This window comes from Melospiza melodia, chromosome 20 (genome assembly GCF_035770615.1).
Source record: "Melospiza melodia melodia isolate bMelMel2 chromosome 20, bMelMel2.pri, whole genome shotgun sequence".
Lineage (NCBI taxonomy): Eukaryota > Metazoa > Chordata > Aves > Passeriformes > Passerellidae > Melospiza > Melospiza melodia.
In genome coordinates, this window is record NC_086213.1 from 14,833,413 (window position 1) to 14,859,389 (window position 25,977).

General features: G+C 47.2%; 3 protein-coding genes across 4 annotated transcripts; 2 read left to right on the forward strand and 1 right to left on the reverse strand.

The window, feature by feature from the left end:
• Positions 1–423: 423 nt before the first annotated feature.
• STX2 (syntaxin 2) lies at positions 424–17,435 on the reverse strand. Of its 2 annotated transcripts, XM_063173265.1 has the most exons (11): positions 17,355–17,435; positions 10,527–10,598; positions 9,927–10,026; positions 8,563–8,637; positions 8,092–8,165; positions 7,740–7,848; positions 6,371–6,444; positions 6,140–6,277; positions 4,690–4,800; positions 3,520–3,647; positions 2,348–2,487 (listed from the first exon to the last, which is right to left on the reverse strand). In XM_063173265.1, exons 1-10 carry the CDS (start codon positions 17,382–17,384, stop codon positions 3,564–3,566), a joined length of 867 nt encoding a protein of 288 aa, XP_063029335.1. In that variant the 5' UTR covers positions 17,385–17,435; the 3' UTR covers positions 2,348–2,487; positions 3,520–3,563. The 2 variants fall into 2 exon arrangements, with proteins under 2 accessions (XP_063029336.1, XP_063029335.1); XM_063173266.1 differs by lacking the exon at positions 3,520–3,647 and having other exon boundaries at positions 424–2,487; positions 17,355–17,434.
• Positions 17,436–17,564: 129 nt separating this feature from the next.
• Positions 17,565–18,041, forward strand: LOC134427560 (circumsporozoite protein-like). Its single transcript, XM_063173492.1, has one exon. The coding sequence runs from the start codon at positions 17,565–17,567 to the stop codon at positions 18,039–18,041; it is 477 nt and encodes a 158-aa protein (XP_063029562.1).
• Positions 18,042–20,611: 2,570 nt separating this feature from the next.
• Positions 20,612–25,725, forward strand: RAN (RAN, member RAS oncogene family). Its single transcript, XM_063173267.1, has 7 exons — positions 20,612–20,711; positions 21,461–21,503; positions 22,357–22,441; positions 22,529–22,654; positions 23,552–23,739; positions 24,229–24,399; positions 24,492–25,725. Exons 2-7 carry the CDS (start codon positions 21,468–21,470, stop codon positions 24,534–24,536), a joined length of 651 nt encoding a protein of 216 aa, XP_063029337.1. The 5' UTR covers positions 20,612–20,711; positions 21,461–21,467; the 3' UTR covers positions 24,537–25,725.
• The last annotated feature ends 252 nt before the right edge of the window (positions 25,726–25,977 follow it).

Sequence of the window (25,977 nt, forward strand, 5' to 3'; positions counted from 1 at the left end):
CGGCAGTGAATTCTGCAGCATGCAGTGCACAGGGCGGGGAGGGAGCTCTGAGAGAAACGGCTTTGTCTGCCCCCCTGCAGCAGCCACAGGCTTTGCTTTCCACTTTCTCATGTAAAACCCCAAAACCCTCACTGCTGTCAGGCTGTCCCTGCAGCTGTCCCAGATTATTTCTGTGTGAAGAGAGCACTCACTCATTGCAACCTCGGGCTTTCTTACCTTGACACTTCTCTTCAAATCTCCCCCATGGGCACAGCTTAAATTAACACAGCCCATTGTTTTCCCCATAATGATCTCCACACCTTTCTTGGTGAGAAGCTGCAGAGAAGATGCCACCTCACCCTGTGTTAGACGTAAGCCAGTTCAACACTTCTGGAACATTCCTGGGCCCCAGGAACAGCAGGGACACAACGCAGACACAGCAGGCTCGCTGGATGAGTTTATTAGTGCATAGGTTAGAGATTTACTCCCTCTGACCTCCAAACAAAGAGGTCCACGTGAAAAGGTCTGTTTTGCTTTAAAACAAACTCATTGAGGCAGCTGTTCAACAAGAAGTAAAAACTGTGGAGTAGCCTATTCCAATTTCTGGTCTTGATGGGCAATTACTGCATTACAGAGAGAAAAATTCAACAGGACAGGATTCTGAGGGTCAGTTTACATAACCAGCTGGAAAACACCAGGAGTGATTTCCCCCCATCTAATTCGCATATCTGTATAAATAATATTTACTGATAAAAATCTAGAAAACTACAGAATAAAAGATATTTACCTAGAATGAGCATTAAGGCAACCAATCCTTCCTTACTTTGCATGTAAACTTCCTCCCAAACATCAGTGAGCATTCTGGACTCAGAGGTAAAAGAAATTTGTTCATTGTTGAAGCCGAATTTTCCAAGCGACTTCTTTATGGCTGACTTGTAAAGAGACCAATAATAATAATAATAATAATAATAACAATATTTGTTTTCTTCTTCAAACATGCTTGACATCTGAATAGCTCCAGCATATTCACAGTATACCTGGACAGCAAAGCAGGAATATTCATACATACAAGAGGAACTGTAAACTTTGCTGAATTTTATGAAGCCTGAATTCTCCCTTACTGAGTAACTTTCATCTCAGACACTTTCAACAAAACCCAAGTTTAAGGATTCTAAACTGGTAGGACCGAGTTACTGCAGGCAACATGAGAGCTGAATATCTGAACACATTGATGAGCACAGTTTCAGACTATGTTTAAAAAGGCACAAATCATCCTCTCCTCTCCTTCTCTTAAGAGTGTAAATATATCTACATATCTACATGGATATGCTTAAACAACGAGGAGTCACAAACCCAAGTTACAAATATCTTACACACAAAAATACAAAAATAACCTGTAACACTAAATGCAGTTATTTGGGTACGTTTGAATTCTTTGAAGCTTTCAAGTGGTGCAAGCTGGCATTACAAAGGCATGTGTACACCAAAACACTTCATCCATGTTATAGCCACACACATTTCATAACAAATCAGTGTCTTAGTTTGTGTTAAGTTTCAGATCTTCTGGGGGAGCTCATCCCCCTGTGCTGTATTCATACATCAACATTAGCAAACTCCAGAACAAGAAAACTTGATTTGGCTTTACAAAGTCTTTTTTGTCATATTCATGTAAGCAGTAAGGCTAAACTGATCCATCAGTTTCCTTTGCACAAGAACTACCTGTAAAATTACTTGCCCAAGTGCAAATTCAGCATTTCAGAGCTGTGTGCTTTTACCAGAAATGCTGCAACCAACTTTTTATGAACCATGAAGGAAGCATTTAAAGCAGTTAACCTTGACAGAAAAATAAAAAACCTGGCAAGTGTAAAAAAGCTTTTTTTCGTTTTTCTTCTCAAGTCATGCACCAGGCAGTTAAAGGAGTAGTCCTGTCAGGGTAAGATATTTTAGCACTTGTCGGAGAAAAAGCGTAAGGTTTAAATAGGTTAAGGTGACTAAATAATTAATACACTTAAACACAAGGCTACATCTCATAAAAATATTCACAAGAGTGCTAACAAAGGCAGCACTGGCAAGGTACTTAAAGTCATGATTAGAGTTAGGTTAGCAATAGGAAAAAAAGCCAAACACTCAAAATTCAATAGTCTCTCAACTCCCTACTGCAACTGTAACACTGAGATGTGAAAAAACCCAAAGTTATTTAGTTCAAAACCAAGTTTCAGTCTCACAAGTGTTTAGTTTATGCTGTAAAATCCATACACCCCCTGGTACATTCTGATCTTCATTTGTGAGTAAACATTAAGAGTGATTCTGCTTTCACTTTTAGCCGTTAGTGACAGGTCATCATGGTAAGGCATCATCTGTGGAAAAGGTTTGGTTTCACTGGAGATGTTCTGGAGTTCCTCAAGGCTGGTAACTCTTGGAATGTGCTTGCTAGGACAGAGTTGTTGCTAGGATAATTCCAAGTATCAGAAGCAGTACAGTTACACATATTATTATGAACATCAATTTCTGCAGGGAAAAGAGAGAAAAGTTAACACTGAAATACTTTGCCAGAACAGAATTAAACCCATTCAGAGCCACAGCAAGACTGACAGCCAGGCTGAGTGCTGGGATTTTCTTTCTAAGGAGAAATCACTGCTGTGATTTCCTGTTTCTAACACACATGTAACCACAGTCACAAGACAGAGCATCTGTGCAACATTTCCCTATTTTCCTTTCCAGAATACTGGCTATTACTCATGCCCAACTTCTGTAAACATCATTACAAACAGATGTAGGTCAGCTCTAAGTAGCTGCTCACTGCCACCCTCCCTGGATAAATATTTGCAGCCTGCTCAGGCCCTGACAGCTGCACCCTGAGTGGAACTCACCACAAGGTCACTGAAACTGTGCAGGCCTAGCTCAGAGGAGCTGCAGGGGTTAAAAAGGAGACATGCCTCTGTGCAAATCAGGGAGTGACTGGGGCAGGCGCTCCTGACTGCAGGTGATGACAGTGCATTCTGCCCCCCTCCCACAAACCAGAGCTCAGCCCCGAACCACAAACCTGGGTGTTAAAGGGTGTTAGTACAGACATGTGAATTTCTGGTGAGCTGTCTGAACTGGGCCCTGCCCCTGGTGCAGCTCAGAGACTGGGCATGCTGCAGCTGCATTTGCTGCACCCACCCACTGCCTGCTCAGCCTGGGAACACTGTCTGGATGGGAAATGGGACTTTACTGCAGAGAAACGTGGACACCGAGACAAATCCCATGTCCCAAACACATTGCTATGTCCCACTGCTTCATTCAGGCTAGCATTAATAAACAGTTTCAAAGTGAGAAACTGAAGATGGTCTCCAAGCCATAATAGCCAATTTCATGGCTGCAGACATCTACTTTCTAAAAACTCTGTTTAAAACCACAGAAACCCCCACGGGGGTCACCACCACAGGTCCTGCAGGGTGACAGAGCAGGGCCACAGGGCACTGGGCACACAGGAAGGGTGAGCAGAAGGAGACAGAGAAAACAAGAGCCAAATTAGAAATTAGTTGATTAGTTACTTACTGCCACAGTGGCAGGAAGCCATGCATGCTGAGGTTATCCAAGCATCACCGAATACCCACAGACAAACCAATTATTAGAGCTACTATGGCAATCAACACCACTGACACAATGATAATTATCACCATTTTCTGTCAAAAAAACAAGGCAGTGTAAATATTAGGCACATTAACACTTGCATTTACGTTCAATTTTTCAAGTAGTTTTTAGATCCACAAGCACTTCCATTAAAGCCTTCCATATTCTTAAATTGAGATAAAATTATCTGTATAATCTTGCAAATATAAGAATTAAGGTTTCTAAACAGGTAAACTCGTGTGATTAATGCCTGTACAGTTATCAGAGATGACACAAGCCCCATTTACATAGACATTAAGTGGGCTCTTTGAACACTTCTGAAAAGATCTTTTATACAGGATCAGGCGTGTTATCTCTGGGTGGATCTCTATCTATAGAAAATGAATTATTCCCTCAAATCCAGTTCACCAGAACGAGCCTCACCCAACTGCACAGCACATCAAAAGAGGAAATTAGAATGCAAAAATAAACTACTTAGTAGTCTGATATCAGAATATATTATTGGTGGCTGATGGGAAGAAAGATACTGAAACAAAGCAAGTGCCCTGGAAAATGCCAGAACCTTCCTTTGAACTCAGGTCCCCCACAAATTCAGTATTATGGCACAATGCCACACCCCTTCCACAGGGAAGATTCCCCTAATTTATCTGAAATCATTAAAATTCAAAGCAGAATTTTTAAAAAGTAAGCCTATTCAGCAAAATCACTTTTAATTTTTTCTGCTAGCAAATGGATTTTATAGCTTTAAATTCAGGTAAATTCACTTGTGATAAACAGCCAGAAACTTTTAAGGTTATTTAGAACCTGAATAACTTAAGGTATTGTGAAAGCTGATAAGAAAAAGATGGGAATTTATCCACTGAAATAATACATTAATTCTTATTTTGGGGTTTTTACACTCTGTAATAGCAGTTCTGAGTGGGAAACTGTGAACACGCCCTTAGCTGTGCATGATGTGTTCTCACAGTCCCAGAAGTGTCTGTCCTCTGCTGGTATTATACATTTTCAGTATTAACTACAGCAGTCATTCACACTGGAAATGCTGCTGTGCTAAATTAAAACAGTGCCTAGCACAATGACAGAAAGACAACATACCCTGCGTGCTTTGCTTTGATATTTAACTGCCTTCTTTGTCTCTTCTTTTGCATGCTCCACATAGTCTGTGGCATTCATCACGTTCTTCTCTATGTTGTTGATCATTTCTCCCTTAAAATGAGATTTTGAAGGAAAACCAGGTTATTGGAATGCACAGATCTTTGTTTAATCCATCTAAAGGAAAGGCTCTAGAACATCAAGAACTACTTTCACAATCGATGATGCACATACTGGGGATGGCATTTGTTCTGTGTGGCATGTGAAGGAAAAAGGGAATGAGAAGCAAGGGCTGCCAGCTCTGAGGAACCAGGAATGCTCATGGGCAGGGCAGGGGAGTTTCTCCCTGTGCAGGAGCAGAGGTGAGCACCTGCAAACACTCCTGGTGTGCAGGGAGGGAGGCAGGGGAGGCTCAGCAGCCACAGCTGGGTGGCACACGGGGATCGGAGGGCCCTGAGAGGGACAGGAGGACACTCCCTGCCTCCAGAGGTGCCACAGCTCTCTGGGAGCACACACACGTGAGCTGCTCAGGGACTGGGTGTCAGGGCACGACAAACTCAAATTGATTATGAGCAATGGCGATTGGCAGTGAAATGGAGGACTGGTGAGGGATGACAGCGAGTCTGTTACCTGGGTCTCTGTCCAGCAGAAGAAATAATCAGCAGCATAAACAGCAAAGCATTACAGAATGATGCACAAGTAACTTCTGTTCGTGTGTAATTCAAAAGAAACCTGCTACCAATTTATCTTGGCTGAATATTTAATATCAAAGCAACAAAGGACTTGTAGAACAAAACCCAATTACCAAGAACAGGCAAGCTCCTCTAACTTGCTTTTCAGGCAAGTTTCTCTTTAACACTATTCTTTTCACTTTCCTGCAGAAGTCAAACCATTTCAAGATCAAGGTTAAGAATACTTTTGGTGGATAGCTGGTACTTAAAGACTAAAAGTAGAACAGATTTATGTACATGTCAAGACAAAGGCTATGAATACAAGAGATGACTTGAAGGACTTGTCAAGCCCTTTACATTCACATTGGTGAACACGGAACTGCACTTCTGCAAGAGGTGCAAGGTGCACACAGCTTTGCTGACACACGTGTCATTCCACCGAGGCTGAAAACCCAAAATCCCCAAGGAATTAACAATGTTCCACAAGATAGTTTTTCTTACTTAAACATGCCCACAGATGTTCCAGCATATTGCAATTAATCAAATCGAAAAAAAATATTAAATATTCTGACTGAAAGGCAAGTCTGTGGTCAGTTACTGAAAGCTTAAGGACACTGAGATGGTCAAGGAACCTCCAGTAATTGATTTCCATGTATTTTAATCACAGTCTAGAGTCACAGAGTCACTCTAGACTGCACTATCTGAATCAGATCAGCTGCTCTGCCCGTGGCAAGGGAAGAGCGAGGAGAGCCCAGCCCTGGTGCCCGGGCAGCCCCACGCACCTGTGTCTCCACAAACATGGCCATGTCCATGAAGAGCTCGTGCAGCTCGCGGATGCTGGACTCCAGCTTCATGATGTCCTTGTGCCGGGACTCGATCTCGTTCAGCGCCTGCCGGGTGATCTGCGAGTCTGAAATGATCTGCCACAGGGACACAGGGACAGGCTCAGTGCCAGCACCCTCCAGGAGCCGGGCAGCAGGGCTAGGGCAGGCGGCTGACACAGAAATACATACATCAGAAGTGAAAATGGAAGGATTGCCACTCTCTAACATCTCCTCCAGCTCCTCGTCAGTGGTCGTCTTTCCAGCTAGGATAAAGACAACAATTAGCAGGAGAGGCTAATGACAAACTTGAAAAGCACACTTTTTACTTTGAAAAGTAACATTTTCTTGTAATTTGCCCTGTTAGCATTCCTTGTTTCAGCAATGTATATATTTGTTTCTATAGAGCGCATTAAAAAAACCCTTAATTTTAGGCACTTTTTAGGCACTTTCCAAGGTAGAGACACTTTCCAAGACACTTTCCACTGTGCTTCAAAGTAAAGTCAGGAACCTTTCTAAATACTCCCAATAATGAATTGGAAGTAAGTCATATGTGAGTCAGTCAACAAATGATTAAAGCACATGTAACAGCAGCACTGATTTCATGCCAGATGATGTGTCCTTGTGCACAAAAATGGAACCACATAAAAAGAGCTGTTATCCTGTTAGGCATGTTAATTTTGGAATGGCTTTTAATAACACTTGCTGTTTCAGAATGCAGCTTTTCTTGATGCCTCATTTAAAGTTGCAACATTGGAAGTAAATGAAGCAAAGGAAAAAGATAATTTCTTTAATAATTTTCAATCTAAAGGAAATTATTGAATTTTCTCTCTTTTCTTTACAGCTGTTCTGAAAAGAGTAATATCAAGGAGTTTGTGCCATGCAGTAAAACTGTTACTTTTCTCTCACACCCTGTGAGATGCTGTCCAAGATCTCTGATGCTTTGAACATCAATGAATAAGGAACAAGGGGGCACTACCAATAAATAACTGGTTGGTTTGAACAAGGGGGGCACTACCAATAAATAACTGGTTGGTTTGAACAAGGGAGGCACTACCAATAAATAACTGGTTGGTTTGAACAAGGGGGCACTACCAATAAATAACTGGTTGGTTTGAACAAGGGGGGCACTACCAATAAATAACTGGTTGGTTTGAACAAGGGGGGCACTACCAATAAATAACTGGTTGGTTTGAACAAGGGGGGCACTACCAATAAATAACTGGTTGGTTTGAACAAGGGGGGCACTACCAATAAATAACTGGTTGGTTTGAACAAGGGGGGCACTACCAATAAATAACTGGTTGGTTTGAACAAGGGGGCACTACCAACAGGTAACTGGTTGGTTTGAACAAGGGGGGCACTACCAATAAATAACTGGTTGGTTTGAACAAGGGGGCACTACCAATAAATAACTGGTTGGTTTGAACAAGGGGGGCACTACCAACAGGTAACTGGTTGGTTTGAACAAGGGGGCACTACCAACAGGTAACTGGTTGGTTTGAACAAGGGGCACTACCAACAGGTAACTGGTTGGTTTTGGGGCACTGGGGTCACTCACTGATCTCCAGCTGCCTCTGGATGCGGCCCTTGCTGCGCTCCCGGAACAGCGTCTGCGTCTCGTTGTACTCGGTCATCACCTCCACAAACTTGTGTGCCAGCACCGAGTGCTGAGGGGACAGACAGGGGGACGGCGGTGAGACGGGGACGGACAGGGGGACAGGGCATCAGGGAGGGACAGACAGGGATGTCAGAAAGGGCCATTTCTGTCACACAATACCAGCTCCACACGACACCTCCCAGTGGCACTCACAGCCCCACAAAGCAGCACAGGAGCTCTGAAATGAGCTCAGAACACTTAAACTCATTCTCCACAGAACACCCTGACTTTGTTTAAGCTGAAGGGAGCCTACCTGTGTTTTTCTGATCCTGAGGTCCACTGATGTCCGATTGGCATTTTCACCCTGATCAAAGCTCTGCTCAATAGCTGAGAACAAGACAAGTGTACAGAGTCAGTGTCAGCAATTTAACAGCTCAATCACTTTGTAAATATTATTATTCCTTTTTAAAGGTGCAAGTTCCCCAGGGACATGGGTAATGTTTCAGGGAAGAGGGGTGGCATATGTAAGTAAAATTTTAAAATAATTGTGGTAATTGGTAGAGATCTTTAAACACAGTAACTGCTTCAATCATACTTGTAACATTACACTGGAAAATTTTTAAAAGGTGTCATTTTGCAGTTAAAGTTAATCTTCTTCCAAAACATCATCTCCCCAAAAAGCACTTCAGCTGCAGAAGACATTTCTCTATGGAGGAATTATTTGTATTGTCATTGTCTAGGTTATTTCTGAAAGAAAGGAGTTTTACTTGTCCTCACAACTTACCCTTTAACCTGGCCCGGATTTTATTAGCAATTTTCTTGATTTCCTCATTTAGTTCTTCGAGTTCTTCCTTTGTTCCTTTAAAAAATATATTTTTGAACCGTTAATGATTGGTTATAGTAAGTCAGCAAGTCTACAAATCCACCTTGTAATCTCAGAATTTCATTCAGTACAACTCCCAAGTACTTTACTGTTTTTGTAACAGCAACCATCAGGGGCTTGCTTCTCATGACAGGCTTACACCTGGGCAATATGATTATTACCAAATCTTCAACTAAACCAGGTGACAAACAGTTTTGTTAACACTTTCAGGGCAATGTCAATTTGCTAGTTGAAAGTTAAATGCTCGTGAGCTGTAAGTGCAGGTGAAAGCAGGGATTTCTCTCCCCTTTTCTGCGCGTGCTGGGTACCATGTGTGCACTGCTTTAACCCTCAGTGACATGTCTGTGCCAGGCACCACCTGAGACATTCTGAGGCCTGCACCAGAGCATTCCGGGAGCTGTGCACATCCTCAAGAACACAGAGAGCTGTGCACATCCCCAGGAACACACACTGCTCACAGGTGCTGCCATGCGACAGTCAGGTGGGCCCTGGTCAAACCTGAGACCCTGAAAAAGCAGCTGTAAGATCGGCTGTGGGAATGAAAACAAACACCAAGGAAAACAGGATAAAATAACACCCCAAATTCAGCTTCCACCACTGAGATGGAGTCACAAGATAAATGGCAAGGCAGCATTGCAACATTCACACAACAAACACCTCAGCATCTTTTGTTCCCTTTTCTCTGAGCCCTGCCCAGGAGCACAGACAAGGGCTGGGCCAGGGCCATAGTCTGGGCAGGGGCCCTGAACTTCCCAGTTCTGTGCTGGGAAAGCACAACTGCACTTCCAGCTTTGGGGTAGAGCCTCTAAAAATGGGGCTGCACGTGGAACTGCAAGTTCTGCAGCGGAACTGCACGTGGAACTGCCAGCACTGCAGCAGCAGCTGGCCCTGGTGCCACACAGGAATAAAGATCTGACAGCACAAGCTGCAGCTGACAACTTCAGCATTTCCACAGATTAGAAGAAACCTAAGCAGCCTCTCTGTTTCAGAAGGAAAACAGCCATATTAAACTGAGTTTTGGTCTAGGAAAGGTTTGGATGATGCAAGAAATATTCTGAACACACATTTTTTCAAATGAGACTTTAAAAAGGTCAAAATAAACAAATGAAAGTATTAATTCAATATAAAAATGAAAATGTTTACTTAGTGTTACATTTTGCATCCTGACCATCTGAAGTTCTATTCCTACGGACAGCTAAAATAAGCAAACAATATTTCAGAATATCTAGCCACACATATGTGATATCTTTACAATTATTACTCACTTCCTTCAGGATTTGGTGCTGACAGGATAATGCTGTGCTGCTTCTTCACTTCTTCCACATTTTGTGCTATTTTTGCTATGTTATTTCTGATTTCCTCAACCTAGAGGAAGGAAATATGACAAAGAAGACATTAAAAAAATTTAGGGCCAATATTTTTTAAAAAACAAACAAACAAAAAAAACCTGCTAATAAAACCCAAGCTATTTCATCTGTAAGTAGCAGAGAAAGAAATCCCAGCAGAAGTGTCAACATTTAAACAGTCTGTAATTAATTTTTTTTAACTAAAACCCAGTATTGGTAATAGCAAATATATTCTGAATGGCCAAAAAACTTAAGTGCTAATATTCCTAATAAACAACAATTTTAAAATTTCCTTAGCAAATTTCTTGTTGACAGGGAATTAAAAACATTTCTCTGCAATAAACACAGAAAATACCCTGAAATAAACTAACAAAGCATTACCAACATTTGTTTTGGCATACAATTACCAACCATACTGAGGAGGATGTGTAGATGAATTGTTCAACCTCATTACTGAAATTAAAAGGCACAGAGAAGAAACAGTCAGTCTTCAATCCATGGTGAAAACTGTAATTTTACCTGTTGGAAGAAGTCATCCATAAAATGGTCTTTCTCGATGATAACCGTCTCCCCATCTTCATTTCCTTTATACTGTAAAAGACAACAAACACAAATCTGTGACACCGACCCCAGGACATGCTCTGAGGAAACCACAGCCCTGCCACTCTGCTGCTCACACACATCTCCATCAGCAGCCCTCCAAGCCAGGGAGGTTTGCCTTTGCTGAGGGCTGTAATCTAAAAACAAACAAGCAGAGAGGCCCCAGGAGTCAAGTGACTCCTGGAGAGCAGGGACTGAGTGCTGGGCAGCCCCAGTGAAATGCACTGCACCAGAAACGAACCCCTGACCTGGCTGAGGAACTCAGGCTCTGCCACCCCACACCAGGGCAGCCCCAGTGAAATGCACCGCGCCAGAAATGAACCCCTGACCTGGCTGAGGAACCCAGGCTCTGCCACCCCACACCAGGGCAGCCCCAGTGAAATGCACTGCGCCAGAAATGAACCCTTGACCTGGCTGGGGAACCCAGGCTCTGCCACCCCACACCAGGGCAGCCCCAGTGAAATGCACTGCGCCAGAAACGAACCCCTGACCTGGCTGAGGAACCCAGGCTCTGCCCCATTCCCCAGCCCAACCCACGGGTTTCAGCTTCTATCACAGGAAAAGACACAATTCACGTGCATCATAGCAGGGAAAGAGTTCAAGCTTCTCTCCTTCCAGTCCCTCCTGGGGCACAGACTGTTTGAAGTGCAGTGGGTCAAAATTAGAACAGAATATTAGCCTTAGCATACAGTCAACAGGTTATCTGTTAGGAAAAACAAACTACGAGATAATTGTCATTAAGGGACTTTCATTACAAGTCACCTTTCTTTTCTTACAAGGCCATCTGATCTCCTAACACCCACTTTCTGCTCCTCACCTCTGATCCTATTACCCAAGAAGTTTAGTTCTGGTTTTCTTAAATTACAGGAGATACGCATTGTTTGCATGACAATTCTGCAATCTAATCCCGTGTCAAACGCTGCCATTATCTTATAAAGAAGTTACTGTCAATTAACACAATCTAGGAGTGGCCCAACCCTCAGGGAGAAGTTACAGACTCGGTGCCAGCTCCTCTCCCACAAACTCAGGGAATGCATAAAGCCCCGGGGCAGAGCCCATCTGGGTTTGCGCTGGGGAAACAAAGATGCCCCAGGAGAAATCCAGGGAGGAGATGTCACTGCCCTCCTGGACCAACCACCAGGGCTGGCTGCCGCTGAGCATGGGCGAGTCACTCATGTTGGGGAGATAACGCCACTACTCAAATTATCTGTCCTTACAGATTGCCATCAATTAACAGCCTTGCTCAACACAACTAAGGGAGGAAGTCTGTGCCCCAAGGAAGTCAGCCACAACTTTACCATTCCAAGACTGCACTGCTACCAAGCCACATGCTCCAAGTTAATGTTTAAAAAGGAGCTACATTTTAAAGACATTTCATTATCTATGCAAAAGAACTATTTATGTTTATATTTACTGATAAAGGATAATTTTTCTGCTTGTTCATAACTGCATCCTATATTTAGCTATCTGGACTAAAAATAATGAAAATAGCACCTAGTAAGGGATTCCAAATGTCAGCTTTTAGTAAACCATGTAACACCTGAGTGAATCCTGACTGAATGAAAGACAGCAATGTGACTCAGAAACGTGTCTGGAGATCTCAGCTGGGAGGCAGCTGACCATGACTCCCAGCCCACAGCCTGTGCCGTGTGTGTTCCACTGTCCCACTTGGTGGCAGCGATACCACTGACAGATCAATTTGATCAATTTGTTCAAGGATTTATGGACAGCCTACCTCAGTCAGCAGCACTTGAGACACCTGAGGAATTCGTCAACCTCTGTTTTCTGTATTGTTAAATCATCTCTTACCTAAAATACAGCTCATTTGCTGACTCCCTTCAACTGATGGGCTTTTGTGCCTCTTCTGACAAGCACACCAGTGACCAAGAACTCACTTTTATCAGAGTTTAGCAGAAACACACTGCTCTCCCTGGACTTCACCTCCCCAGTACAAGCAGTATCACAAGAAGCTGATAAAAAGTTTCACGTCAATGCCAAGAGCAATCTAATAAACTCTGTTTGCAGCTCATACCTTGACCTTGGGACTCAAAGCCTGGGACACAAGCTCCATAAACACTCAGAGACGGAGAAATCCATCCAGCCGCAGCAGGGGTTGGTGCTGCTGTGGCTGGGACAGGGTTAGCTCTCTCCCCAACAGCGGGCACGGGCTGGGTTTGGGCTGTGTTTGGGATTTGCGCAGGGCTGATGGCACAGGGATGCTGCAGTTGTACACCCACAGAGGCCGGGCCTTTCCTGCTCCCCTCCAAGGGGCTGGGGGGCACAGGTGGGAGCAGCTGTCCCCAGGTGACCCAGGGGACACTGCAGAGCACAGGGCACCATGCTCAGTGCACGAAGCTGCAGCAGGAAGGAAGGGGGGCACCTCTAAGGTTTGGGCATTGTCCTCCCAAGCCACTGTTATGTGTGACATAACACATAACAGTGTTATGCCGCTTTTATGTCTGCTTTTCTGCCAATTGGAAGTAGGAAGGAATTCCTTTTCCTGCTTTGCTTGCGTGCAGCTTTTGCTTTACCAATTAAACTGCCTTTACTGACAATCCATGAGTTCTCTCCCTTCTGGAATTCTGCCCCATCCCACCGGGGTGAGAGTGAGAAAGCAGCCGTGTGCTGCTCTGGCTGCCAGCAGGGTTAAACTACAGAAATCCTCACCAATGTCATGAAATTCTCATCAATGTCATTTTTCAGCTCCAAGCAGAAACTATGCTGATGGTTTATGAATCTCTGTCACTTCCACTACCTTACAGAACTGCAGAAATAACTCAGGCTGAGGATCTCTTTGCAATGACTGACCTCTGGAACTGGAAACAGCTTTTGACTGAAAAACGTGACTCCCACTTGCCCTTGAAGTTGCGTCCAAGGTTGGCAGTTTCTCAGAGCAGATCACGTGCAGATCCCTCCTGTGGCAGGCTGCTGACCATTCTCCTGGGGAACCAGCCCGCAGGAGTACCCTATGCACAGTTACAGCCTCCTGGCCCTCAGGAGTACCTCACCCAGAGCCAGCCCCTGTGAACCCAGAAACCTTCCTGCACCCAGCAGCCGGGGAGGGCCTGCAGAGGGCCAGCAGGGCTGGGGCAGGTCAATCATTAACAGCCCTGAGCAGCAGGGCTGCTCCAGCCCCAGTAAAGCCCTCACACTGCACCGAGGGCACGGGGCTCATCCTCAGCAGCCCTCACGTCACAGCCTGACTCAGGCAGAAACAACAGCCGTGCTCTCCTCCTGCTGCAAGCCTCACTGTGTGCTTGTTTCTGCAGCACCCAGCTCCCGCAATCCCAGCCTCTGTGACCGAGGCGCTTCGCCTGCTCTGAACGGCTCTGGGGGCACTGAGAGACCGGCCGAGAAAGTGTTTAGGAAAAATCAGTGTACTTCTGCTCCAGTCACAGGCCCTGCTTAAAAAAGCTGCAGTCAGATATGAACTTGTAGAACTCGCTATGTACTACTCATTTTTCAAATAGGAACTTGCTGTGTACGACTCATTTTTCAAACATTACATGTAACAGATCTTCATTAACACTCATGAGTAAAGAAATATAAAAATCAAGTACTTGAAATGATTCACCTATCAAGCATGAGAAATGGATTCCAGCAGACAGCTCTGCATCCCCTTCAGCACATCACAAGGGGGAAATTTTGGAGCCATGTGGACAATGCAGCCCAAAGCTGAGACCTAACCCAGCACTCTGCCTGAGCAGAGGTTTGTGTCTAACCACCTTCTGAAATGACAGAACAACAAGGAAGTATGAATAAGTTTTATTGCCAGACTTTAAAAGGCAGTCTGTTTGCAACACCTGAAGCTAGCTAAACACGCCCAGCTGAAGGTCTGAACGTGGACTGCACAGCTCTTCTAGAGCCCTTTCAGACGGACCTGTGTCTGTGAACAGCAAACCACTCAAGGCTGGGAGCACACCTTCCAATCACAGCTATGTACTACTCATTTTCTTCTTCCCTAAACACCTACTGTAAAACACTGCTGAAAGCAGTGTACTGGATCAGAGAACCTTTTTATCCTACACTTATTGCGCTCAAAATAACTAAAACCAGTCTGGATTTGCTCAATTGTCCCATTAACTGCACTAAAAGACAATTCAAACAGCTTAGAGAAGTTCATTTGGGCCTGCTTAGAGTAATTTAGAAATTACATTAAAATAACGCCCTAAAGTTGAACAATTACAATTATGGTGGCTGTCTTCTCAAAAAGCACATAGTTTACAAAACTTCTCTGAGCCAAGAAAACAAGAGGAAGCAGCACTATCTCAAGGCTATATAATCTGCATGTCATCAACCACTTCTTTCTCAGGCCACTGTTTAACAGCCTAAACATAGTGCCCTAACAAAAATATCTGGCAGTTATGTTAATGTTGTGTCAAGGAACCACAAACACTGATAGGCAGCATTTCTCCCTCTTCCTTATAATGATCTAGGAAAAACTAACAGCAAAAAGTTTTGCTGGCTGCCCAGTAAAATGCAGGAACACACGAATGAGGAGATGGGAAATGAGAATTTCTGCTCATTCTGAAGGCAAAGGTGTGCTCAGTTAGAGCAGGCCAGTGCAGGCTGGGATCTTTGGGACTCCTTGTACACCAGCGAGGTTCTGGGGGCTGGAGGGAGCTGACCCACCTGGCACAGGTGAGGGGTGCCCAAAGGAGGGAGCTGACCCACCTGGCACAGGTGAGGGGTGCCCAAAGGAGGGAGCTGACCCACCTGGCACAGGTGAGGAGTGCCCAAAGGAGGGAGCTGACCCACCTGGCACAGGTGAGGGGTGCCCAAAGGAGGGAGCTGACCCACCTGGCACAGGTGAGGAGTGCCCAAAGGAGGGAGCTGACCCACCTGGCACAGGTGAGGAGTGCCCAAAGGAGGGAGCTGACCCACCTGGCACAGGTGAGGGGTGCCCAAAGGAGGGAGCTGACCCACCTGGCACAGGTGAGGAGTGCCCAAAGGAGGGAGCTGACCCACCTGGCACAGGTGAGGGGTGCCCAAAGGAGGGAGCTGACCCACCTGGCACAGGTGAGGAGTGCCCAAAGGAGGGAGCTGACCCACCTGGCACAGGTGAGGGGTGCCCAAAGGAACAGGGAAACCCTCATGGTAAGGGAAAGAGGTGAGGCACAGCCATTCCTAAAGACTTTGCAGGCCTAGGCTTGCTGGAAAACCACAATGCCTATGTTCCATTCTTAATGATTAGCCAAATGCAATACAGTGAAACTACATTAATAAACCTAAACGCTTTGGAAACAGGCAAGCAAGAGTTAACACATTATTTCTTTGGATTTGCTATTCCTTTTCAGAGCATCTCATCCATGTGTCAAGCATCTCTGTTCAAAGCATTCATTCTATAGAAGAGAAACCACTTCACAAAATCATTATATTTTTGTTATTTCAGATAAAGAAGATGGAAGCTGCTACTTCAATGAGCTGCCCGTGGAAATGGGAATATTCATCTCCCTTGGATATGCAACTTCACAAAACTTCAGGTCAACTACACACTTCTAATTGTGACGAAACATAGACTAGATCTTCAGTCTTCTTCATTAGAACAAAATGTTTAAGCTGTCCATTAATTCTGCAGTGAAAATGACATTAATGAACACATGAAGCACTTCAGCAATACTGGCCCATACATATTTAAAAAGCAGCCCACTACAGTAATGTTTTCAGATGTCAAATTCTAAAGCTGCGTTACAAATTCCTCTGTTCAGCTGCATTAAACACTTTTAACGCTGTCAGTGGGGGGTGTGGCAGGGTGTGGACTTGGTTTCTTCCATTTACAGAAACACAGAACAGGATTAAGTCTGCGGGTACAGAACTATAAATATAAAGGAAATCTGGATCACTACTGGCTGCCTCATCTATCTGGGAAGTGTGCACCAGCACCGAAATCTGGCACGTGTTCCCACAGCCTGGAAAGGGGATAACTATACCTGAAAGAAATTACACTGTTTTTTTGGCATGACTCCAAGACATCATTCCTGGTAGAGAAACTGTAATTTAATAATTCTAAAACTTTTCCAATGCCTATTCACCCTTTCAGAGAGGAAAACAAAGAGACTGGTAATTCCATCACTAGAGATGGAGCTTCCAAAATGTGTTTTATGATCCAGAAGATGAAAGAGCCCCAGACCCGAATGCAGCTCAACACAGCCCAACTTCCACACATACGTGGAGTACTGGAACTATCACAGGAACTCCTGAGCGTTCTCCATTTCCATTCCTTTTCAGGAAAGAAACAAAACAAACCCAAAACAAAAACCCTCCAATATCCTTTTATTCTACCCAAGTCATATCCTGCTGCAGACAGACGGATGGTGCCTGTCCCCAGACTCTCCCTTCTTTTTTAGGATACTGTTTCCAAAGCACAAGAAGGGGAAAGGAAAGGAGCGTATAAACAGAGGCAGCTACCATTTTGTAAACACGCGGAAAATGAGGCTTGCAGAGCGCTTTCCTGCCGCATCACGGCCCGGGAGCCGCCGGGCGGGCCAACCCGCCCCGCCACGGCTCTGGGGCGGCACCACCGGGGAATTCAACGGAATTCGGAGCAATTCAGCGCAATTCAGCGCCGCCCGAGGCGCTCCGCGGCGGCCGGCGAGCAGCGGAGCGGGGCTCGCTCAGACACCGCGGAGGGCGGCACAGAGCCCGGGATCCCGGCGGGAGCGGGGCCCGCCCGGCCCGCGGTGCCGCCATCCATCCATCAATCTATGCATGCATCCCGCCCGCCCGCCGCCCCGGCCCCGCGCCCACCTCGGCCAGGTCGGCCAGCCGGTCCTTCATCCCCGCGGCGGCCCCGCGGCGCTGCCGCCCTCCGCGCTGCTTCCTCCGCGGGGCCCGCCCGCCTGCCCGCCCGGCCGGCTGCCCACCGCGCACGCTCGGGCCCGCGCCCGCGCCCCGCCCGGCGCCGTGACGTGAGGGAACGGGGGCGGGCAGCGGGCACCGACAGCGAGGAACGGCTACATGGGCACGGCGGGCGGGCAGCGGGCACCGACAGCGGGCACCCACAGCGGGCACGGCTACATGGGCACGGCGGGCGGGCAGCGGGCACCGACAGCGGGCACCCACAGCGGGCGCGGCTACATGGGCACGGCGGGCGGGGAGCGGGCACCGACAGCGGGCACCGACAGCGGGCACGGCTACATGGGCACAAGGAGCGGGCACGGCTACATGGGCACGGCGGGCGGGCAGCGGGCACCGACAGCGGGCACCCACAGCGGGCACGGCTGCATGGGCACGGCGGGCGGGGAGCGGGCACGGCAGCGGGCACGGCTACATGGGCACAAGGAGCGGGCCCGGCTAAATGGGCACGGCGAGCAGGGAGCTGGCACGGGGAGCCGGCAGCGGGCACGATGGAGCGGGCATAACGGACCGGTCACGGCGGGCAGTCCCGCCCCGCAGAACGGGCACGATGGAGCGGGCACGGCGGGCAGTCCGTAATTATTCTGCTGATTACCTTCGGATCTCACAGACTAATCTAGGCAGTGATCTAACACCAATGAAGTGTTTTGCTGCCTTTGCTGAATGGGTTATCTGGAGCAGGTGTTTTGTGCATCCTCTGAACTGAACGCTTAATTATCCATGCCGATAAAACAGCTGCTAAAAACTAGATTCCACGTGGTAATTTATCTTTTTAACAGTGAAATAAGTGTTTGCCAAAAGTTCAAATGCTATGATAATGGAATTTTTAATTATTCCAAATTAAAGTACTAGATAGCTTGCAGGGAAAAAGTAGTTCACTAATAAATTTGTTACAATATTAAGAAATACCTAAAGCACATACACAGTGTTACATACACAGTTACAGATTGCTTTTCTCCCCATGTTTATATCCTTTAAAACTGCCAAACTCCACTAATGTGGCTTTATGGCCTCCTATTTATAAACACATTCATATTTGTCAAAAGGAGAGGTGGAATTCACAAGGGTTTTACCAGGACAGCATTGTGCTGAGAAATATAAAAGATGAGTTGCATATTCTGAAAAAATAATCCTGACACCTAGAGGCGCTCAGCAAAAGTGCTAGAAACCACATAAACCCAAGTTCTCTCAAAAAGGGAAGGGAAATTCAACGTGCCAGTGATTTTTTCCAAGCAAATCTCATGCAATATTTGAATTGACATTACACTACCTAACAACCAAAAATCACAGCACACACCAGCCGCTCTTGTAAAGCTTTGTGCGTATTTTGTGTCTATGTCAGAGGAAATTTACAAGAAATAAACTGCATTTGTATGTATCAGCTGCCATGAAATACTTTACTTGTCAATTCCATTCATTCAGATATATGTAAAAACATGCAATTTATTTATTCTAGATTATGGAGACGGCAGCAAAGATAATAAAAGTAATTTAAGTATACTGGATAAAAAAAATACCAGAGGCCTTAAAAATCAGAACCCATGAACTTGGTATTTATAGACATATGCAAAACTCGTACGTTCCTTGAAAGTCAGTTTTCAAACAAGTTTTTTTCACTGATGTTTGGACAGAGTTTTGAGATCTTGGAGAACTATTCTAAATGCCAGGCTTCCAGAACAACTTTTGCTTTTATTACTGCACTCTAGTGAATGCAGGTCAGTTTGGATGAGGAATGGAAAATCATGGTCGTGAGGCACAGTGAAGGAAAGCCCCTTAGACCACAGCCCGTTGTACCTGAGAGCTGCTCCGTTAAACCCTCGTGCTGTAAAAGCCTCTTTATTAAAGAGGCTCACTGCCACACTGGAGGCTGTTGAACAATTTATCTGTTACTGCATGCTTTTTCTCCCTTTGTCTGTGGAGAGAGCATCACCAGCTGACAGCATGTCCCAGGATGCTATCGATGCAGCAGCTGTGTCACCCGCAGCAAGACAGCTCGGCAGTGACCACAGCTGGCACAGTGCCCAGGAGCTGCTCCTGCCACCAGGGCCGACTGCCCGGCCTGCCCAGTGACCGCTGGCCGGCCAGGAGAGGAGCCCCGAGTGCTGCGGGCAGTGCTGGCCCCTTGCTCTGCGAGGGCCGTGGGGTGCTGGATGTGCCCAACAAGGCCACCAGAGGTGTGGAGAGCGTCCTTGAGGAGCCGTGAGGGAGCTCAGGGGGCACCTCCTGCTCCCCTCAGCGGGCACCAGGGCACCGTCAGCTGGGGCCAGTGCCTCGTGCCTGCCTGCAGCGAGCCCACCACAGGACAGGGCCTCGAGGCCACATACACTTTGGGCATTTGGGAATGCTGTTGGGTTGTGCCGGTACTGGAGGAGGATGCCCTGGGGGTGATGGAGCCACCATCCCTGAGGCACCTGCCAGGATGAGGGGCTGTTTGGGAGGCCGAGCTGGGCAGACATTCAGGCTGGCTGGCCTCACAGGGCCCTGCCCGGTGCCCACGAAGAATCATAACTCAGCTGTGGGAGATTGTTATGAGAGAAGGAGTTGTAAAAAGTGTGGTCTAGTTATTTTTTAGCGGTTCAGGCTTGTGTGAAAGGCCTGAGGGTTTGTAGGGCAGAGCGTGCACGGGCTGTGGAAGGCAGTGCTCCTTCTCACATCTCCAAACGCTCTGTACCTGCTGCCTTTTGTGTGTTTATCTGTGCCACACTCGCTAAGTCTGCTCACAATTGACCTGAGTTTTGATACAGGAAATGTAAATTCCTTTTAAAAGTCATTATTCTGCTGATTACCTACGGATCTCACGGACTCTAATCTTTTAGGCAGTGATCTAACACCAATGAAGTGTTTTGCTGCCTTTGCTGAATGGGGAGCAGATGTTTTGTGCATCCTCTGAACTGAACGCTTAATTATACATGCTGACTATTCCGCCCGGTGCCCCGCTCGGTGCCATGACCCGCTCAGTGTCCCGCTCGGTGCCCCGCTCGGTGCCATGACCCGCTCAGTGTCCCGCTCGGTGCCGTGCCCGGTGCCGTGCTCCGCTCAGCGTCCCACTCGGCGCCATGCCCGCCGCGCTCCCTCATGGTTGCGGTCCGGCCCCGCCTCCCGCCGCCTCCCGCGCGCCGCGCACCACGTGACGCGCGGCCCCGCCCCCGCCCGCGGCCGCGCGGCGTCGCCGTCCGGGTATTTGAACGGCGCTTCCGCCATTTTCCCTGCGCCCGGCACGGAGCGAGGAGTGGGAGAGCCTCAGCGGAGGTACGGGCCCGGCACCGGCCCGGGCTCGGCCCCCCGCGCCCCGCCGCCATCGGGACACGCGTGGCCGCTCTGCAAAGCGCCACCGGCGGGGGCGGCGGTGGCCGTTAGCTCGCGGCTGGGATGGGCTGGGCTGGGCGGCGGGAGGCTGCGCCTGAGGGAGCGTTGCGGCTGCGGGAGCCGAGGCGCGTGGCGGCTTTTCGGCCCCGGGAGCGGGGCGCTGGGAGGGCCGGGGCCGTGCGCGGCTCCGTCCGCGATGGAAGGGCGGGCACGATGCGCGGGGCGGCGAGCGGGGCCCCGCGGCCCGGGCGGGGGGAGGCGGCGCTGCTCAGTCATGGTGGCTCATGGCGGGGAGCGCGCCCGGCCCGGTACGCGGGGAGGCCCGGCGGGCAGGCCCCGCTCGGAGCTCCGCGGGACGGGCCGCGGCCTCTCCCGATGGGGCAGCAGCTCCATTGAGCGGCGGGATGCTGGGTCTGGGCGGGCCGGGGGGACTCTCCGCGGATGCGGAGCGGGGCCGGGGCCGGCCGCGGCTCAGCCGCCCTGCCGAGGCCTTGGCCCGGCCCTGGCGCGGCGGGCCCGGCGGGCGCGGGGCGGGCGGAGGCGGCGCCGCCATTGCCGCGCGCGGTGCCGCCACACGCGGGCGGGAGGCGCCGCCCGGGCCGGGCCGGCCGGAGCGCGCCCGGAGCTGGAAACGGCCCCTTCCGGCGGGGCCGCTCCCCGCGCTCGCTCTCACGCTGCCATTTCCCCCGCAGAGCCAGCATGGCCGCCCAAGGAGAGCCACAAGTGCAGTTTAAGGTAAGCGTGCGGCTCGCGGCGTGGCTTTGGGGATTTTTTTCCCCTTCGCTAGAAAAGTAGCATAAAGGACTCTCGAGTGTCGACGTGGATGGTGGGTTTGGTTTCAAAGTGCTAGTCTTCCCTTAATGGGGCGATTTACTGTAGTGTTGGATACAGCACACACAAAAAGAGTCTGTTAACTGTGCCAATATATTCTATTTGCAGTTTAGTCTGATACATTTTAATAAATATTTGCCTACAGGATGATTTTTAAATTTAAGAATTCAAGTGCACTGTAAAAGTGAATTAGAATTAGACTTGCTCGGAATGAATTAGAATAGCATTCTTTCTGTGATGTGCTCATTGTTCAAGTGTTTCAGAAGAGAATTTTCTGGTGTATTGAGTGACTGGTGGGTTGGTGGCCAGAAAGTCCTGAAGACTGCTTCTTTAAGGTTGTTTCTTGTGTTTCCTGCAATTCTTGGCTAGTATATTCTAGTTGGCGGGGTTTTGGTTGTAAGATAATGGGTTTCTCCAGCAGATATTTGGATAATTTCCTCTCTAAATCTGGTCACATTCATGTTGAAAGCCCTAAGCATTCCATTCAGTCTGTTGTAGTAGTTTAGTAGAACCATATTCACAATTCAGTGCAGTTCTTACCTGCAAGGACTGGATAAGACTGACCAGAGTTACGTCATGATGGATGGGCTTAACAGATTGGTTCCCACAGGGAGATGCTTCATGGAGAGTTCTGTCTTTGTTTACAGCTCCTTGTAGGAACTAAGCTCTTTGTAGCAGTGAGTAGTATCTGTGCTAGAATGACTGATACATGTCTCAAAATGCATTCTTCTGACTTTTGTCCTTTGTCTCTCCTCAGCTTGTTCTGGTTGGTGATGGTGGCACTGGTAAAACAACATTTGTAAAGCGTCACTTGACTGGTGAATTTGAAAAGAAGTATGTAGGTATGTCTGAAGAAATATTGAGCTCCAATATCTCACAAATGGAAGTTCAATCCATGACTTGCTAAATGCTTTTTGTTCTTTCCCTAGCAACGCTGGGTGTTGAAGTTCACCCTCTGGTGTTCCATACCAACAGAGGCCCTATTAAATTTAATGTATGGGACACAGCTGGCCAGGAGAAGTTTGGTGGCCTGCGTGATGGCTACTATATCCAAGGTAAGAGCTGTGGGGGGACAGCTCTGTGCCTCTCAGGGCTCAGTGCTTCCTTCTGCCCATGCTGGCCCTGCTGGAAGCTGTCAGTGTGGCTGCAGTGATGAGCTGGTGTAGAACTCCTCAGACTCTTTGTAGAGAGGATAGTGTCCTTTGCCAGACAACATGTGCCAACGTGGGAACACGGTAGGGTTGTGTTTCAGGGGTTACTGTGGGTTCTGGTATTGGTGGAATGACCAGGTACTACTGGCAGCCTTTGCTGGTTAAGGGGGAACATTTTCACTGAGCTCAAGCAAGGCCTTGGAACACAAACTCAAAATTTTCAAGGAAGCTGGACACCTTCATGCCACAGTCTGTGTTTCTGAAAAAGGGCAGTGTTCCTTATTTCTGCTTGGCAGAAATCTGTCCTGTCCTGCTTCACTCACCTGCATATCTTTATTATATCTTCTTTTTGTATAATATTCTTGAGTTCCTCAAGAAAGTGCTCTGGACAAGAGCATCCTGAGATGTGGACCACTGGCCCTCAGCCGACCTTTAAGCCTTATTAGCATGTCTGAGATGAGTTGAATAGGCGTTAACTGATTCTGCCAGGTATTTGGGTAAAGCCAAGTTGGCTTCCATAGTCTTGTATATTCCCATACATGCAATGCCATGTTCCTCAGTGATACGGCTGAGCTAGTAAAGGCAGCACAGCTGTGAGCTGACACAGCATGGGCTGGGTTCTGTGCACTCCTGCACTGACCTGGTGAACAGAGCAGCAGCTGTCACAACTGTGATGCTGAGAGGCAAATGTTAATGCAGGTGCTTAACCCTAACGTGGGGTGTCTCTGGGTTCCTCTTCTCCATCCTGTGTTGAAAGCAAGTGGTTACACCAGGTGTAACTTGACTTTGCTTCTCTTGCAGCTCAGTGTGCCATCATCATGTTTGATGTAACATCAAGAGTTACTTACAAGAACGTACCTAATTGGCATAGAGATCTGGTACGAGTATGTGAAAATATCCCTATAGTGTTGTGTGGCAACAAAGTGGATATTAAGGACAGAAAAGTGAAGGCAAAATCCATTGTGTTCCATAGGAAGAAGAATCTCCAGGTAAGTCTGGAGGAATCCAGTTGGTTTTGTCATCGGAGTGCAGCTGGGCTGTGGAGGGTGAATTGGGTGCTCTGCCAGCCTCACATCTGTTGGCTCTTCAAACCAAAATTCAGGGCAGGGGGAGGTGATGATAAGGATGCTCATCACTGGCCTGGAGCAGAAGCTGTGCTAAGTTCTTGAACAACTTGTGTGCATTTGGCTGTAGCTGCTCAGAATCTCACCCCATGGCAGGACTGGGACTACAGTAGATCATGTCACAGGAGTATTGCCTCCTGAAGGTTTTGTCCTGGATGAGATTTGATAACCTTTCAGTTCATAGTTTCTGCCAGAAACTGCTTGTTTCTGGACACTTAAATTGTAACTGCTTATGAGTATGGAAACAAAAGCCATGCAATCAAAAAAAAGAAAGGAAGGTAAAAGAGCTGATTATCTTAATGTTCTAAATATTACAGGGTTTTTGAAATAATGTCTAATGTGTTGTTTTTTCAGTATTATGACATTTCAGCTAAGAGTAACTACAACTTTGAGAAGCCTTTCCTGTGGCTCGCTAGGAAGCTAATTGGAGATCCCAACTTGGAGTTTGTTGCCATGCCTGCGCTTGCACCTCCTGAAGTTGTTATGGACCCAGCACTGGCAGCACAGTATGAGCAGGACTTACAGGTCAGTGCCAGGGAACAGCTGCCTGGGAGCTGCTGTCTCCCTCAGGGCACAGGCAGCAGAGCAGTTCTGAAGTGTGCCTTCCTTTGTTGCAGATTGCTCAGACCACTGCACTGCCAGATGAAGATGATGACCTGTGAGGGATGAAGCTGGAGCCCAGCGTCAGAAGTCTAGTTTTATAGGCAACTGTCCTGTGATGTTGGTGATGCAGCGTGTTTGCCACTTTATTATCTAGCTGAACAGAACATGTGCTTAATCTTTGGGATGCTGAAAGAGATGAATGGGCTTCGGAGAGTGAATGTGGCAGTTTAAAAAAAAAAACAAACAAAACAAAATGAAAAAAAAAACCAAAACAAAAAACCTTCATATTTTGGACCTGCATATTTAGCTGTTTTTTGGACTGCAATTACTTCCCCTTTTGAGTTTCAAATACAAGACTGCTGCAGTCACATCAGAGTGTTAAGTGGAAAATCTTGTTTCTGTCATTCCCATTCTTTTGTTTAGGTAATAAAGTTGTATTTCAAGTATCTCCAAGCAAGTGAACTTTCATGCATTGTTAGGAAAACTGTTCAAAGTGTCTTCTGTTCTTCATTTGAGGGTAATACTTGATTGTCTACTACTGCATTTCTTATTCTGTTTTCCTTCCTGCTTCTCATATTAAGCTCCTCTTGCTAATTCTGAGCTAACAGTTACCCTGTCCTTTTTTGTTGGCTGCCAGAGCTGAGGCGTGTGAGGCGAGCTGAACTGCCAGGCAGAGCCCCAGCAGTGAGGGGAGCGTTGGTGCTGCAGGGGTGCAGAGCACAGCCTGCAGTTCTGCCTGCGCGTGCTGCAGCTGCAGCCAGCCCCAGCTCCTCACTGGTCCCTGCAGCTCTGTGTTTCAGCAGCCAGAAGCAAACGGCACCCAGGCCTGTGAGCTGACTTGAGCTGTGTCTTTGCATGGAACAGCAGTAGAGCTATAGCTGGTTAAACCAATCCTAAGCATCTTCAGACTCACTAACCAGAGAACAACCGTGGTTTGGCCTGAAACGCTCTTGCCTACCCAGTGCTATATTAGCTGGAGCCACAGTGATTTAAACATCTAGACTTTACTGTAACTGCACCAAGTTCTTAATTTGAAACTGGCTTATTACAGCACAAATGGTGGAAAATGTCAACTTTTAACACTACCTTGTAGAGATGAATCTTGGTCAATATTAGTACTGCTAGTAAGCAAAACTTAAGTTTAGGAATTTTTTTTTCAGTAGTGTTTGAGTACATGAAGTCTTGAACTCTTCAGTTTTGTATTTTTGGTTTCTTAATAAAGTGGAGCATTTCATTTATTCCTTTTAACTTGCATGTTTGTGTACATTAATTACTTCAATATTCAACTTTTGCTGCCTAGTAGCAAAATTTGGCCTATGATTATATTCCCAGATTGCTTGAGTCATTTTTAAGCTAGTTCAGTTTGGGAATTCTTGGGGGGTTGGGGTTTTTGGTTTGTTTTTTTGGCTACTCAGAAGTGTTTAAGACTTGAAGCTCCTGGATGAAAATGAGGGATGTTGCACACTTGGTGTTTGTAAAGGAACAAATTCCCACTGAATG

Bases quoted from the DNA above. Each gene is read 5' to 3' on its own strand.
- LOC134427560 (XM_063173492.1), top strand. From the start codon at position 17,565: ATGGGCACGGCGGGCGGGCAGCGGGCACCGACAGCGGGCACCCACAGC.
- STX2 (XM_063173265.1), bottom strand. From the start codon at position 17,384: ATGAAGGACCGGCTGGCCGACCTGGCCGAG. The intron at 10,599-17,354 runs GTGGGCGCGGGG...TGTCTTTTACAG, and splicing joins GGCTGGCCGACCTGGCCGAG to TATAAAGGAAATGAAGATGG. The intron at 6,278-6,370 runs GTATGTATTTCT...TCCCTGTGGCAG, and splicing joins CTTCCATTTTCACTTCTGAT to ATCATTTCAGACTCGCAGAT.
- RAN (XM_063173267.1), top strand. From the start codon at position 21,468: ATGGCCGCCCAAGGAGAGCCACAAGTGCAGTTTAAG. The intron at 21,504-22,356 runs GTAAGCGTGCGG...GTCTCTCCTCAG, and splicing joins AGCCACAAGTGCAGTTTAAG to CTTGTTCTGGTTGGTGATGG. The intron at 22,655-23,551 runs GTAAGAGCTGTG...CTTCTCTTGCAG, and splicing joins TGATGGCTACTATATCCAAG to CTCAGTGTGCCATCATCATG.